The sequence below is a fragment of the Penicillium psychrofluorescens genome, assembly GCF_964197705.1.
Source record: "Penicillium psychrofluorescens genome assembly, chromosome: 4".
In the NCBI taxonomy this organism is placed as follows: Eukaryota; Fungi; Ascomycota; class Eurotiomycetes; order Eurotiales; family Aspergillaceae; genus Penicillium; species Penicillium psychrofluorescens.
Window position 1 is genome coordinate 4155765 of NC_133442.1, and position 15453 is coordinate 4171217.

The 15453-nt window shown below is 53.8% G+C and overlaps 3 protein-coding genes across 3 annotated transcripts; 1 reads left to right on the forward strand and 2 right to left on the reverse strand.

The window, feature by feature from the left end:
• Positions 1 to 174: 174 nt before the first annotated feature.
• On the reverse strand, positions 175 to 2352 carry PFLUO_LOCUS7224 (uncharacterized protein; the record flags this gene model as incomplete). The annotated part of the gene is made up of 1 exon (XM_073784845.1): positions 175 to 2352. One exon carries the CDS (start codon positions 2350 to 2352, stop codon positions 175 to 177), a length of 2178 nt encoding a protein of 725 aa, XP_073641259.1.
• Positions 2353 to 7921: 5569 nt separating this feature from the next.
• PFLUO_LOCUS7225 (uncharacterized protein) lies at positions 7922 to 11003 on the reverse strand (the record flags this gene model as incomplete). The annotated part of the gene is made up of 2 exons (XM_073784846.1): positions 7922 to 8262; positions 8315 to 11003. The coding sequence occupies 2 exons, from the start codon at positions 11001 to 11003 to the stop codon at positions 7922 to 7924; spliced, it is 3030 nt and encodes a 1009-aa protein (XP_073641260.1).
• Positions 11004 to 11963: 960 nt separating this feature from the next.
• On the forward strand, positions 11964 to 15331 carry PFLUO_LOCUS7226 (proliferating cell nuclear antigen; the record flags this gene model as incomplete). The annotated part of the gene is made up of 7 exons (XM_073784847.1): positions 11964 to 12012; positions 12070 to 12266; positions 12295 to 13258; positions 13308 to 13954; positions 14477 to 14906; positions 14966 to 15252; positions 15314 to 15331. The coding sequence occupies 7 exons, from the start codon at positions 11964 to 11966 to the stop codon at positions 15329 to 15331; spliced, it is 2592 nt and encodes an 863-aa protein (XP_073641261.1).
• Between the last annotated feature and the right edge of the window lie 122 nt (positions 15332 to 15453).

Here is a 15453-nt window from a genome sequence, read left to right on the forward strand (position 1 = left end):
AATAGGAAATGCAAAAAAAGAGAGCGAGAGAGAGAGATCCGCCACGATTAAAAAAGGAAAAAGGATCATCAGGTTAAGTATGTAAAGCGAAAGGCGTCCGGGTAACAGACCGAACTGTAGTAAAAAAAAAAAATATGTACAGGGTAGAATAGGGGTGGGTAGGGTAGGAATGCCTTAAACGGATAGGACGAGCTGGGTGTCTTGACCGACACCGTAAGCCCTGCACCTCTCAGCAACTTCGAGGCCAAGCTCCTTCATCCGTTCGGCTCCATGGCCGGGGGTCGGCCGCCGCTCCATCTGCTCTTTGGCAGCTTTGCGGCAATGTTGGCGCCAGAATTTTTCTTTGCGCTTCTGACGCTTCTTCTCAAGGCCCTCGACAATGTCGACGGGGCCGCGCATGTGCAACTCCCGGGTGCGAGACCGCTCACGTTCGGGGGATTCGGTCAAGGGCGAAATGCCCTGCGACCGGTACGACTTCTCCAACCCAGTGAAGAAGGGGTTAGGGGTCCGTGGCAACGACTTGGTGCGCACCAAAGGCCGCCGCTGCACCAGGTGGCTGATGTTGAGACCATCGGGTGACTGGGCGAGAGGCATATCCTCGGCCCATTTGCTGGTATCGGGAAGAGGAGACTTGATCCTCAGACGGGGAGGCGGGGACTTGAGGCGTTTGGGAGATGATCGACCGGTACGAGGCGGCGGCGGGGACACCATACGCTTGGGCGAGTGCCGCGGAGATGGCTTGCGAGCCGATCCCTCTGCTCGGCCGCGACTCGAATCCTCACGGCGCATGACAACCTCCTCGATTTCGTCATTCGACCAGTCCTCCTCATCCTCCTCATCCTCCGGATCACTGGTGGGGAAGCTGGGGTCGATGTCTTGCGGGATGATGACGCGCTTCGACATACGCCGTTGCTCCAAGCAAGACTTGTAGGCAACTTCGAGTGGGCGATCCTCGTCAAGAGTTCCACAAACGAAATCAGTGCTGTCCGGTAGGTTGGGTGTGGCCGGGCGCATCTTTGAGATCGTGGCAGGGCGAGCACTAGCGATGCGCCGCACGGGAGCCGGGAGCCATGTTTGGTGGTCATCGGTTATCGAGCCCCAAGAGGTGTTCGAGGCACGACGTTCAATGGGCGGGGGTAAGGTGTCCACCGCGTAGGAGAGAGGATTCGCAGTCGGGCGCGACGGAGCCCAGAACTCGTACTCGTCGTCGTCGCTCTCGTCCGAATCCGCAAAGCCGGCTTCGTTGTCGGATTCGTTGCCATCATCCGAAGAAAAGTCATGGATGGTCGAGTCGTCATCGGCAACGTCCTCGACATCTTCGTCTTCCTCCTCAGCCTCCTCGTCGGCTTCTTCGCCAAGCTTTCGAATGGCAATCTCCTTCTTCATACAGTCGTTCAAGGTGATCTTTTGGGTGTATTCCGCCGTCTTGTTCACCCACTCGTCGTCCTCCTCAACCGAGCTGGCGAATTCGTGAAATCGAGTAGCTTCGGATTCTTCAAACTTGCCCAGGCCACTGGTAGGGACACCTTTTGGCGTCGAGATCTCGGCGGCCTTGTCTGTTGAGGGTGCGTCAAGTCGGTCTGGCGAGGGCTTGCGGCCGACGGGTGCTGGGGAACCACGGCAGCGCGTGCGGAGCGCAGTCTTCCGTGTGGCTGCCGGCGAGCGGTCTCGCAACTTTGGCGAGTCTCGTCCGGGGCACACGAAGGTGAGGGCAGTCCGCCGCTTGAGCGGCTCAGGCGCCACGTCCTTCTTTTCTTCCGGTTGAGGTGGCGGGGTTGGCGGTTTCTGTTGTTCGGTCTTGCGGCCACAAGCAAAGCTAATGCATCGCTTGCGTCCGAGGTTGGCTTCCACGGTGGTTTCGTTGGTGTCGACGACCTTCACCTTCGGCGCAAGATCCTTGTGGCCCAGCACTGGGGCTGGCTTGCCCATCATTTGCGGAGGTAGAGGTGGGCTGGGAGTGTTGGATAAAGACGGGCTCGTCAGGCCGCCATCGCTGGTCAGCTCTGCCGTGGAGATGCCGCTGATGTTGCTGTGCGGATAGGAGCGGTACATGTAGGTCGAGTCGTGGAGGGAGTGTGGGTGCTGGTCGGCAGGAGACATCTCGGGGCTGCTCTTGAGGGCACGGGTGAGCAACGACTCCTGCCGATCCGGAATGGGTGGACGAGTGGGGATGACATTTTCGTGGTGCACCGTGGTCGCACGGTGGAAATGGTGATCTGGCGGTTCATCCGCGTCGTCGGCCAGGTCGGCATCGTCGTGCGCCGGCCGGGTGGCTGTGTTGTTGGATGAGAGAATCATCTTCAAGAGATTCTGGAAAGACGAAAACGGACGGTCGCCACGGGACTCGGCCATCCTGCTCTCTCATACCACCAAAGAATTTGGGAGGTGTCAAAGAAGATCCAAAAGTTGTGAAGCAATGTTTAACTCGGTTGACGGTTGTAGTTCTTGAATTGGCGAACGCTTTCTCAAGATCGATCACGGAGATCGATCAACCCGGCGGGCGGAACAGATTGTGTCCCGGATAGGGCTGCCGTCATGATATAAAACGCATGATTGACTAGGATGTGGAATCGAGTGGCGATTGGACAGGAGAGTCGCCAAGAGCAATCAGGTTGTGCAAGAATGACAGCTCTGGGAAGACGGAGCGCCGAGGAAATGTCGGATGCCTCCCAAGACTTTTGATATGGTCTGTGCTGGGGAGGCGCAGAGGTTGATAGAGCCGACAAGAATGCGAAGACTCGAAGTATGGAGGTAGGTGGAGAGTGGAGAGTTGTTTGCACGGGAGAGAGGGAAGAGGTCGAAAATAAGAAGTCGAAGAGCAGGAAGATCCAGGCACGATTTGGGGGGGGGGAACGGAAGAAGAAAAGAAGGAAGTTGCTAGTGTAAGTGGGATGAGAGAGTGATGATACTTACGGCGTTGGTACGGGAAAGCGGCAGGTTGTTTCGGGACTAGCGCCGTACGGAAATTTTTTATTTTTTTCCTTTTCCAGGCGTTCGCTTTTGCCACACAGCCTTACTCAGCAGCCCGGATGCATGCGGCGACGGGGATTTCTGTCTCATGCCTCCTCGGTGTTTCATCCTGTGATTTCTTACGGGGAGTGTTCGTGAATAATAATCAGCAGTGTTATGATGATAATATTAGTTACTGTAAACCGATGGATCCCTGTATTCCTGTTTCATCAAGTGGACCGGGTGATTTAGGTTGGAGTCCTGAAAAATACTCATGAAACCCCCAGCAGTATGAGGCATTTTGTCGCCGACTAAACCGGATCAGGGTCTCTTCTCGAGAGACCATCACTTCCACCGGCGGCCAGCGCAATATTAAATGTGGTCCACTCCGAACTAACTGACGGATGCTGGACTGTGGGTTCTCGCTTGCCTATTCTCTTTGGGGTTTCCGTTTCCTGGCCTTCCCAGAGTCCCTCTCGGGGGCGAACCCTAAGCCCCCCCAGCCCCAACTCATGGTCATGGATGGCAAGCGTCACGACCGCCGGTGCCTGTGGTGCCTGGTCCGGTCAGCCTTGGTCAAGCCCTAACCACTCACAAAATCCCAAATCCAGATTTATCCACCGTTTCTATGTATAACCGCCGCGCTCTGCGCGCTTCGTCTTGGCGCTGGAATCAATTATTGGACTGCTTGGTCCCCTTCCCTTGCTCCCCTGTGACGTAACATTACACTCGATGTTGTTTTTCCTCGCCGCCACCGCGATCGGCTCCCGTCACACTCACAGTACAGCAGTACAGTAGTATCAAACCTTCCTGACCGGTTCTTGGCCCTTGCCCCCTTCCCGGCCGATCGTTGTCATGCCCACCATCGCGTGGACATGGCAAGTCCGCTCCGATCGGCAGGACACTCGTGCAACGGGATGGAGCACGGCGGCCACGTTTGTGAGCGGGCAGCGGCCGGCCACAGTAGTCATCGCCCGTCTCGCGTGTGTTACAGATTCAGCACTTCTTTTCAGATTGACTGGGTCGAGGGCGGCGGGCAGGAACGATGAGCCCGATCTGAAACCAGGCAAAACACGATAATACACTAAGCTCCTGCGAGTCCGAGGAGATCCCCCACAGTAGCGAATGTATGTACAGATGTCCGGAGCAGGCATAGCCCCTCCTGGTTGCACGAACCGGTCAGCGGTCGAAGACAGGGGGAGCTTGCTGCAACGAGACTGACCGTAGTCGGCGCGAGGGTACAACCAATGGCAGTGGCTCGAAAGGATTGGGATTGTGGAAGGGTTCCTAATTGATCCGGCCGGAGAAGGTCTCCCATCCACTACCTGAATAAAGTGTGAACTGTGCTGGAGGGGTCAGACCACCAGGACGGCACGAGCAGAGACCAAGCGCACCAGCGAGAAGCTAGCGGCGCCCGATAAGCGGATCGTTTTGGAGCAATTAGATTAAAGTATTATTCACGACAGGATGGACATGCATTAGTTAGTTAGGGGCAGAGGATGCGTATGTATGAGGCATTTTTGGCCCCGGAGCGATGCAACTGTCGCCAGATGGAGTTTACCCGGGATGTCAACCATTTAGGGTTGTGGGAAGGTTGCGGTTCGTGCGCGTAGACAATAATTCCTACTGGACCGCTAGTTCATAGTAGCGACGACTGCCCAGCATAGAAGAATGATCTGATAGGGGTGCTGTAGTTGGTCTGTACTGTCCCTCTTTGCTCGCATCTTGCCCTCACTGACTGTCCTTGGCAGAGATGACTTCAAAAACACATCCCACAGAAGCACACATCCCACAGAAGCACAAACAATGGCCAGCACATTGAAAGTTTCAAGACCTAATAATTGAATCCACCATCAATACAACTATTGCAATGGCCATCCTTGGCCACGCCCCCTACACTGTCGGACGGCGTACAGTCCAAGACTTCAGCGATCGAATCGAAACACCTCCACTCCTCCAGTCTGGGCAGAGCAGATCATGATCTACCCGGCAGCGCAGCGCAGACAAACCCACCCCTTTCCGCCGTGCTTGGCAAGCAGCGTCTAATAGTTCCAACTGCCAAGCAGGCTGGGCATTGCTCACTTTTCAGAATGCGCCCCGTGCGACCTTGAGCAGCGGACTGGCTGACAACAGCACTGCCAAGCGCGGCAGGAAGATCAGGGGGGGCATACATACATATCAGGGAGGCAGTGGTGATTCTACCCCTTGATTGTGGGTACTTCTTGGCTTCAGCCATCAACAATGGGCCAGTACCCGACGCCAGAGTCGGTGGAAAGGGGGTGAGGCTGTTCCTGGCGCCAAGAGGTGCCCTATGTATGCACGTACAGTGCCGCAACTTACAGACAACCCGTCCATACACCTTGCACGGTTGGTTTATCGATGAGGCAGTGCAGAAGGGATATCGAAACTGCCTTGCCAAGGGCGATCGGGTTCGCCCAGACTCAGAAGACCCTCTCTGCTATTTGCGGCTATTTCGGTCTATTGATGTTTGATTGTTGATCGTTGACCCCCGAGTCGTTGCACCGAGTGACGGGCTGTACTCTCAGGCAGTGTCATCAGCTGTACCATACTGGAGTGTCTCGGAGCGGCCATCCGGCCAAGACTTACAATTTGTACCTCTCGGTCCGGTCCGATCGAGGATCCGAGTACTGCAGGACAATATCCAGGGGAAGCCAGACATAATTCTTTTGTTCAGAGAAGCAAACGCGTAAAGAAACCGCGACAGCATGTCTTGGAATACAACACCTCACTAGAATCTCTCCCTCTCTCTCTCTCTCTCTCTCTCTCTCTCTCCGGTGTAAGGTTCTACAGACCTGACTATAATACCACTCTGGACATCATCACCAGTTCTTCTCAACTACGTCTATGGTGTAGTATAGTTAACTAGCCCAAATGGAAAATAACATGCAGCAAATCCACCCCCGATCATTGGCTACGTGACGAGCACCGATCGACACGATCACCCGATCGCACTTTCGTCTCCGCCGACAGGATGTGTCTGGTTGGTGAGTGACCGGGGTCATCGGGCGTGCACATTAGTCACTCCCTTCCAATTTCGGAGTGTGTTTACAAACTCGGGACAGACTTGAATTAACGGTACTTGCTGCGCACTACTATGGTCGGTAGCGTATCAATCCTTCACACCCAACTGGCCAGAAATTCGGCAACAACCGGAGATCAGATCAGCCCCAAAATGATTATTCCGCTGAGATACCCTTCGTTCTACATCGAATCAGATCTTCCATGCATGCAGCCTGACTACTACTACTACTCCTGTTTGTACACTGTACAGTGGGTATGGGGCGATCGCCGCCACTTGGGGCCGGATTCAAACATCCCACATCTGCGACAGCACCTAGCGCAGTACGTTCGCCTCAAACATTTCTATTTGCAGATGATATATGACGGAAGCTGGCACCCCCACGTAGGCTCTGCCACCACAGCCCATGGAACAGAATGGGGGCTGGTATTATTGGGATGATGTCAAGCGAAGGAAGCTGGGGCTGAAACATGCAAACCTCTATTCTTCTGCCTCATGGAGGCGCCCCATGATCGTCATGATTGAATGGCCGATACATAGCCAGGAGGCAAAATCACCCAGCTCACTTTGCAGATGCAGACTGATTATCATTTATGGCCCCTTATGACTGTTTGCTTCCCCTTTCTACCACTGGGCTCTTATCCACGCTCAGTGCCACTGATCAGTCAGAACGGGGGCTCTGATACTTCAAGCCAAGGAGTCAGGCGGCTGTGTCTTACGTGCACAGGCATTCAGTTGTACACAGTGGCGGGGGCTACACGCTATTGAGACTGATATGATCTCACAGATGCGGATACAAATACAAAAACCGATGCTAATATTCTAAGGGTGATACAGATACAAAACGCTGACCAGCGGTCAGAGGATATATACATCTCCCCAATATGAACTACTATGGAGGATAATATCCAGAAATCTCCCGGATACACCCCAGCATAAGACAGGTGATGTCAGCGCACCACCCCGAGAGCCGACCCCCGAGCGTCTGCGCTCGAACCCACAATTAGCAGGGATGACCTTTGTTTTAGGTACGGTACGGACAACAAAAAGCACAGACAGCAACAAGTTCATGACGCCCGTTTTCTCGTGTACAGTGGCATTGCTAAAGTCTTGAAACCGTTCGAAGTACCGTGCTAATATCCTGCCGGCAATTAGCCTCTAAACCACTCAAAAGCTATTATTAATGGGCGGTATGTCCCTTATAAAGAAGCGGTAAAGCAAGATACTTGGGAGGGTTTCGGACTCCGGCACTGCCACTGTACTAGCCTAAATGCCTGGCAGCATTTTCTAACTGGTGTTCATTGGGATCATGCGCGCTACCGGCGCTCTCCGAAATCGGGGCATACGTCAGATCTTGCGTAAGGCTCGCTACAGTAATCCTGGGCTTCATGTATTGCTTCTCTTGAGTGGTTGGCTGGCTGTAGATTGTTTACTAACGGCGCCTCAAATGCGGTGGGAGGGCAGGGCTTCCATGACGCGTTTCTCGCGTGGGAGATTGTGTTCGTGGGTATACATAACATCGAATGGATGGCGACTGCGATGAGGTAGGTGGTTGAGGTATTTTTGGCCTTGTAAGTTGGAGAGATGATGGCATTATCTGCATGATCTTGATGATGCTCTTGGGAACTGATATCATGCTTGCTTCAATAATTCTACAGCGGAATATGAAGCAAAGTAAAGGGTTATCATGTTCAATGTCAAATGAAGGTAATCTGTACACAACGAACGTAGAATCAACGGGATAATGAACCATACACACCATATCCCATGCTGTCAAATGCTGGATAGCGCCAAACTTCAGTAGGAAAAATAAGGAAACCAGTTTATGAATGTATGTCCAAACTCCTGTCGTAACCTTCGAGTGTCTGTCATGCTTCTCGTCGTCAATGCTGCACAATGTCCACCTCTTAAGGACCGGCGGCCAAGGTACACTTAGCGATTAAACCTTCGCGCAGGCTGGGCGTATCTTGCGCGCTGCTGCTGTTTCCGAGCTTTGGTCTTCCTCCACCACTCGACAATCACTTCTTTAGCCCACAAGATCTTATCTCGTGTCTGAACAACGGCAGCGCACTGCGTAGCGAGGCTTTTTGCAACCGCACGCCGATGGGCATCTCGCTCCTTTAAAACTGCCCGCCAGGCGCGCTGCAGTGTTGTGACAGCTCGAGAGCGTCTCGAGGCGGCAAGCAGTCGCGAGCAAAGGAATGCGAGAGCGGCCAGAGTGGAGTCAGCGTCCAGAATACGTGATGATGCCAAAGTCGGGGAGACAAGGAATGCTATTTCATTGTTAGTGTCTATCTGTCAATTGCTCAGAACTTGAGGGCTTACCAAACTGTGAGCTGCATCCCAGGTGTTCGAGACGTGCCTCCAACGAACCGCAAGAGGCTTCTTTGCCTGCAACGAACGGCTCGTACTCATCCACAATGCTCGCATAGACCCGTCCATCGGCGAAGCTGGTTGTCATATTGTCGATTTGAAGACCCTTTAGTGCCGCCAAGATGGATGCCCATTGTTGGAGCAGTTGCGCATGCTCGCCGCCACCCATACCATCACCATAAAACCAGTGCGCGTCTTTGATCTGCGCGTACCCTAGTTCGGAGATGGCCTTGCGCTTCAGTCTTTCAATCTCCTTGCTCATATCGTCCAACTTCACCAGTCCTGCAAGGCCCCATCTGCTAACAAGGGCCCAGAGGAGCGCAATGGTCTTCTCACGGTACCCGTCCACAATGTCCTCCGCACGAATATCGCCAATAATTGCGTTGGAACCCTTCAGAGAGCTCAAGGCTCCCAAAGCAATTTGCACATTGAAAATCTTAGCTGCGCGACTGGCACATGACACCTTCAAATGCTTGGATAGCGGAAGATCTGCGTCCTCGCCAAGGAGTGAAAGAACGTCTCCAGTGCATAAAGAGACCTCGGTTTGATCTCCAGAATGGGACAAGAAAAACAGGAGTTCGACAATTCTCGTCAGGCGCACACCGTCTCTAAAATCGACCGCGATGTTGTCGATTTGGTAGTTGTACTCTTGTAGCTGGTGCTGCTTGTAGGTCAAATGGCAGTCCAGGTGCCCTAGGGGTTTGATGATATCCCCACACGATGGGAGTAGCAGACGAGCCAAAGCCTGGAGTACGTCGGCAGAAGATTTGAACGGAGATGAGGCGACAAAAAGCTGGCGAGGCACGGCACTTGCGGGAGATTGTCTAGTCTTGTCCAAAAGAGCAACAAGCATGATGCACCGAAGCATCGTGCGGCGATACGCCCTGGCAGATGCTTCTGCAGGAGTGTCTCTTTTCTCTGCAGACTGGACCATGTCGTCATTTCGCAACAAAAACGTGTCCAGAAAGCCCTCCGCTTTCCTGACTATGGCTTTCTTGCGCCCAGTTGTGTTCTCTTGGGCGTTCTCGGTGACAGACCCAAAAGAGATCCGTTCATTTGAAAATCTCCGTCCAACGACGGTTTCTGCTGCAGCTACCAATGCATGGATATCATACGTCTGGATCCAAAGATCCAAGAACTTGCGTCGGATTCCGAGATCTTTCTTGACCCGGGCGTATTGGGTAAGAATATCTCGTGGGATGCTCAGCGCCCCGCACGAAAGAGATGCTTGGATCCGCTTATAGAGACCAGTGAAGTGATCGGTGTGGTAAGTTTCAAGCAATTCCAGGCGAAGGGTATCTGCGTTCAAGGCATCCATGCTGGTGGCCGTGCACTCAAACAACGCATTGACCAGCTGGGTTATCACAACCTCCTGATGAGAGAGCCAGTCATCATCATAAAGAGATGGCTTGGAGATATTCTCGGTGAGCATTGGGTATTCGTAGTTCAACTTCTTCAGCTTGGGGTTGGAGGGTAAACTCCTCATGCTAGAAGAAGACCGGCTCGCAGAGAGCCCTGGTCGGACAGCGATTCGCCCATTGACAGAAGATGCCTTTTCCTTTGGTTTCTTTGGCATCGCGGCAGCATCTTTCTCTTGACTGACAGAAGATGTAGAAATTTTCACATTGGTCTGCCGTTCACCCAGCACCGATCGCTTTTTCTGCGGTGGGCTCGTCTTTTTGGCAGAAGATGGCTCGAACTTGGGGCTTGCAGGCGGACGTGCGGTGTTTCGACGAGCTGGTTTCCGTTCTGGTGCAATGCTAGTTCGGCTGGGCTTCAGTGGCCGGGCAGAATCAACGGGGCTTTTATCTTTTGCGCCGACAAGAGTTCCTGGGGGGATGTTTTCCTTGCCTCCATTCTTGCCGGCAATGTCGACCCGGAGTGCAGTCTCTTGGGCAGTCTTCAGGCTTGGCTGGAGTGGAGCTCTGCGTGCAGACACTGCCAGCGATTTTCTAGCCTGCCGTTCTGCAACCTGTGCCTTCAGGGTGCTGGTCTGGGTGGTTTCTTCGATTATTTGGGACGATGCGGGCTGCTGCTGCTTTTTCATCGGGCTGAACAGGCCCATAAAAACACTGGCGACGGTCGTGTCCTCCGGCGGGATATACACAGTATCGCGGCGCACATCCCTTTTGAGATCATTGACGCGACCTTTCTTCTCGAATTCCTGGTTGTTAGGCCGCACCGGAGGCAGGTTTTCCTGCTTAGCCTTCGATCCCACTCGCTTCGTCTTGGGCTGCGTTTCTGGTTCTTGTCTTGCGACTCGAGATGGCGGGCTGGGTGCAAAGTTGACCTTCGGCCGGAACCTCTGGGCCGGTTGGGCCAGCAGAGACGACTTGCGATTTGGGGGTTGTTGTGTCAATTCATTCGGTCGTCGGCGCTTCTCCACGGGTCCCGTTGGCTTCTCGGTTTCTTCGTGAATTTGGAAAGCTGATCCGGCTCGATGGGCTCGTCGGGGGCGGGTGCCCGTCAAAATCGGCGCGCGTACTTCGGTGGTGAATTCGATTTCTCCTGTCTGTTCAAATGGCGAGTCATCGCCCAACAGGCTGTCGAAAGTGTCGCTTCCACTGTTGCGGTCACCGAATCTCGAGGACCTTGCCCTCGAGGGGCACGGGGTGGCGGCTTCGTTGAGAATGCCTGACATGATGCGGTACCATCAAGTCTGGGTGTTGCGAGCTGGTGGCGCATATGTGTCGAGGAGTATGAAATGTAGTCCGAGGATGATGTTGTTGTAGTAGTACAGAAGTACTAGGTGGATCAAGAAGAGCGGTGAAGTTGAGGGATGTTGGGTAGCAAGATGGAGCGATCCAAACACGAAAAGAGCAAGTTGGATTCCACGGGAACATCAATGACACATCCGCAACGTCCTCAGCTAACTATCGGCCGACGATACCGAAGGCGCGATCCAGACTGTTGACATTGTCCTGGTTGTCCCAGGCAACGATGATTATGTAATAGGCACATGGTGCACGTGATTATATACAACGAAGATGATCTGCTCAATGATAATAACTAATGAATCACGCAAGACTTGAAATACAATACTGCTGATGCCCGAGTGAATAATCATGTTCTCTGGGCTCCTTTGCTTCCTGTCTATTTCGTAGGAAACATGGTGGTATCTCACCCTGACTCGACACGCAAAATATATATATTTCCAGGTTCAGTCCACGATGAAAATACCGTGCAACCAGAGTCAACAATATAATACGCAGCCGGAAAATGATTTCTTCGGAGTGAAATAGACAACAACTGACGTCGTTACTGTCGAATCCCGAATCATACTTGTACCACATTGTAGGGCTACGGTGGAGCCAGTCACGAGACCGTCTCTCCTGTCACCCCGGATGAATGCATGCCTCAACGTGGCCCTTGCGACTTCTCATTCCGACCACTGACACCTGCTTGGCTTGCTATCTCCCATCTTTGTTCGCCCGGCACCCTTAGATCCTGCGCGACATGGGCGCATGATCGCCATATCGTGGCCCGCCCCCTCCTCCCCCTGTCTCCTCCCTTCCGCTAGTTAGTGATCGCCCTTTCGACCAAGACCCATTGACGATTCCTCCGCCCTCGACCCACTCCGCGCATGGAATGATACCGGATCATGGAATCTCTTGTGTATGAGAATTCACCGCTGGCCGATTACCTCGAAGGTATGTCACCCACCACAGAAGTGTCGCATGCAACCCCCTCACCGGTGCCTATTCCAGGGGCGGGCGAGAGCAACGAACGCTGGCCCGTGGAGGAAATACGCAGCGAAGATGACCTGGATGACACGGCTTCCAATTTCGCCCCTCGAGGCGCTTCGAAATTCCAAGAGCGCGTCCGGAACAAGCTGCCGAAACCGCTCGACCTCAGCAGATCGAGGGAGGGAGTCGTTATTGGCAAGCTGTACGATGCGTGCTCGGTATGTGTTTTGGTAACAACTCCTCTAGACATTTGAACTGATGGTCTCGTCATTCCAGTCCGCTTTAAATGCACAAATCGGGCGAAGCGACAACGAGCGATTCCTCGAACAGTTTGGCTACGTGATCGTCGCGTCGCAGTTGCTGAATGAGCACAGCGCACCGTCTTACACATCCGCCACAGACGTGGTGTCGACTTCACAATCCGCAGACCTTCCATCCCTCTCCGCGACTTTCGGAATGACAGGCGCCATCGTCACGGCCGTGGCGTCTTTCTCAATCGCATGGCTATTACACTGGAGCCGTTCACGGTCTGGAGCCGGTCCTAGCCCGAAACGAGTGATAGTGCTTCTCATCCTCGTCCCCATTGTGGGCGGCTTGTTCTATGCCTTTGCCAAACGGCAGTGGCTGAAGTATCTACGACACCAGGCTGTTCAGGCTGCCGGGGCTTTCGTTGGCAATGCACAGGGATTTGACTCTGCTTCATCTGCCTCGGTGGTATTTATACAGGAAGTCGAGCTGGTCTCGCGTGGCTATCGGATCAGCACTCCCTTACCCCCTATCAGCCGACTCGAAGATCAGACGCAGACACGGAGGTGCCTGAGACTACGCAGAGCGGTCTCGGAGTGCTTCTTTTCGATGTTGGAGCGATACATTCGGTCACAGAACATCCTGCGGCCACTCACCGATGAAGGCAATCTCGCCAAATATTACGATATTTACGACATTGGGTTAGAGGAGCTCGAAGCAATCGAAGCCAGAGTGTCGCACCGAACACTGGACGACCAGTACTCGTTGCGTTCCTTGCGGACTCTCTTCGGGAAACTATACAGCGTGAGAAAGAGTGTTCTGTGTTGTCTATTGGCGCTGAGCGCCGATGGAGGGGGCTCCGATATTGCCAGATGGAGCACCGCCGTGGAGGAGATGCGAGATCTTGCCACGGTGACCGGAGCGAGCATGCTTAAAATGACAAGCATTTTGAATGAAGAGGACCGTGAGTATTTTTGAATTGGTCGGATGAGCAGAAGCTAATTTTCTAACAGGGGATGCCATTCCTCCGTCTCCCTTGCCCATGGCCTCTCCAAGCAAGGACAACCTTCGTGCGCAGTTTCGAAGGCTCAACTCCCTGTCACAGGGAGTACGAGCCCTGCATGCCAAGATGCACATTATCAGCGAGGAGTCCAATGCCAGTATCGAACGGACCGACTCTCCCACCGATTTCGAGGCAACCCTCCTTGCACAGTACCAATCGATTGGCAGTGACATTCGGGCCCTGCTCCAGGAATGGGAAGCAGGCAAAGTTGCTATGCTGCACAGCGCCGAGCGGCAGAGCGCTGGAGATCGATCGCGAGTATCGAGTGCGATGGTTTCGCCCCTGTCCCCCACTTCGAGCCTTGGAGGCACCACGGCCGTCGAAGGCAGCCCGACTGATGCGCTCAAAGCACTGAACGGGGAGGGCCGACCCGACTTGACGCATGCGTTCGACGATGAGGAGATCTTTGAAGCTGTGGTGCTGCCATCGTCTCGAAACAAGAGGGCGTCTTTGACGCGAGACGAGCGGCTGGCGCGTGTTCGCGAAGATCGGGCGAGGCAGGCCGCTGCTCGTGAGAAGGTGGATGCGAACACGAACATGCTCAAGGAACTGGAGATGGTCATTCAGCAGCGACCGCGGAATGACCTCTTGAAAAGAGTGACGAGCATTTAATGTCCACCATTCCCACTACTACCTTTGGAACTCGACTTGATACCCCATGTATAACAGGAAGCCGTGTATATATAGTGTCTTCCATGAAATAATGAACCTTTGGAATAATGATGTGCTGTGTCGTATGTGCTGCCTCAGGCACCACTCTAGCCCCAAGGGGCATAATGAAGACGCGTGACTCGCGCGTTCTGTCGCCCACCAAACTAACTTCCACACGCGATTCTTCTGCCTCCCACCTCTCATTCAATCCCTCCCTCCTCGTCATTACCTTGCTACTCTCCCACCCACAGCCTTAGTTCTCTCTCATACACCTGCCAACAGTATGTGGTTACATCATCTCCATTGATCCTTGTCTGCCCCTCCATCGAGCTAGCTAACGAACAACCACTCTAGTGTTGGAAGCACGGCTGGAACAAGCAAGCCTTCTGAAGCGTGTATGTATACCAGGACGATCCCGATCTTCCACATCCGTTGAACAGGCGACTGATTGAGAAACCCTTTTCCCAGGTCGTCGACGCGGTCAAGGATCTGGTGCAGGACTGCAACTTCGACTGCAATGATTCGGGCATTGCCCTCCAGGCGATGGATAACTCTCACGTGGCGCTGGTGTCGATGCTGCTGCGCGCTGAGGGATTCTCCCCTTACCGCTGCGACCGCAACATCGCGTTGGGTATCAACCTGACCTCGCTGACCAAGGTCCTGCGGGCCGCCCAGAATGAAGACATCTTGACCCTCAAGGCCGAGGACTCGCCCGACGCGGTCAACCTGATGTTCGAGAGCGCCGAGACCGATCGGCTAAGCGAATATGATATCAAGCTCATGGATATCGACCAGGAGCATCTGGCCATCCCCGAGACGGAATATGCGGCTACCGTGGAGATGCCCGCGATGGAGTTCCAGCGCATCTGCAGAGATCTGAACGCGCTGTCCGAGTCAGGTATGGCATATCCCTCAGGTCGGGGACCATGAAGCGCAAGGCTAATCGGCGGATCGTAGTCGTCATCGAGGCCAGCAAGGAGGGTGTCAAGTTCTCGTGCACGGGTGATATTGGTAACGGCGCCGTCACCATCCGCCAGCACACCAACGTCGACAAGCCCGAGCAGAACGTCACCATCTCCCTCTCCGAACCCGTCGCCCTGACTTTCTCCCTCAAGTACCTGGTCAACTTCTGCAAGGCTTCCAACCTGTCCAACTCGGTAAAGCTGCACCTATCCCAGGAGGTGCCACTGCTCGTCGAGTATAGTCTGGGCAGCGGCCACCTGCGGTTCTACCTGGCTCCGAAGGTTTGTTTTCTTCCTTTCTGTCTGAGATTTGTCCTGTCCTAACATGTTTGTCCCCCCACAGATCGGAGATGAGGAGTAAGAAGCTGGCTTGGTCACGTCAAACCCATTATGCAAGAGGCAGAAAACTACCCTGATTACCACGGAGAGAATGTGACGGAAGCAACGAATTTTTTGTCCCAGTCTGCTTCGAGAACAAAGGGG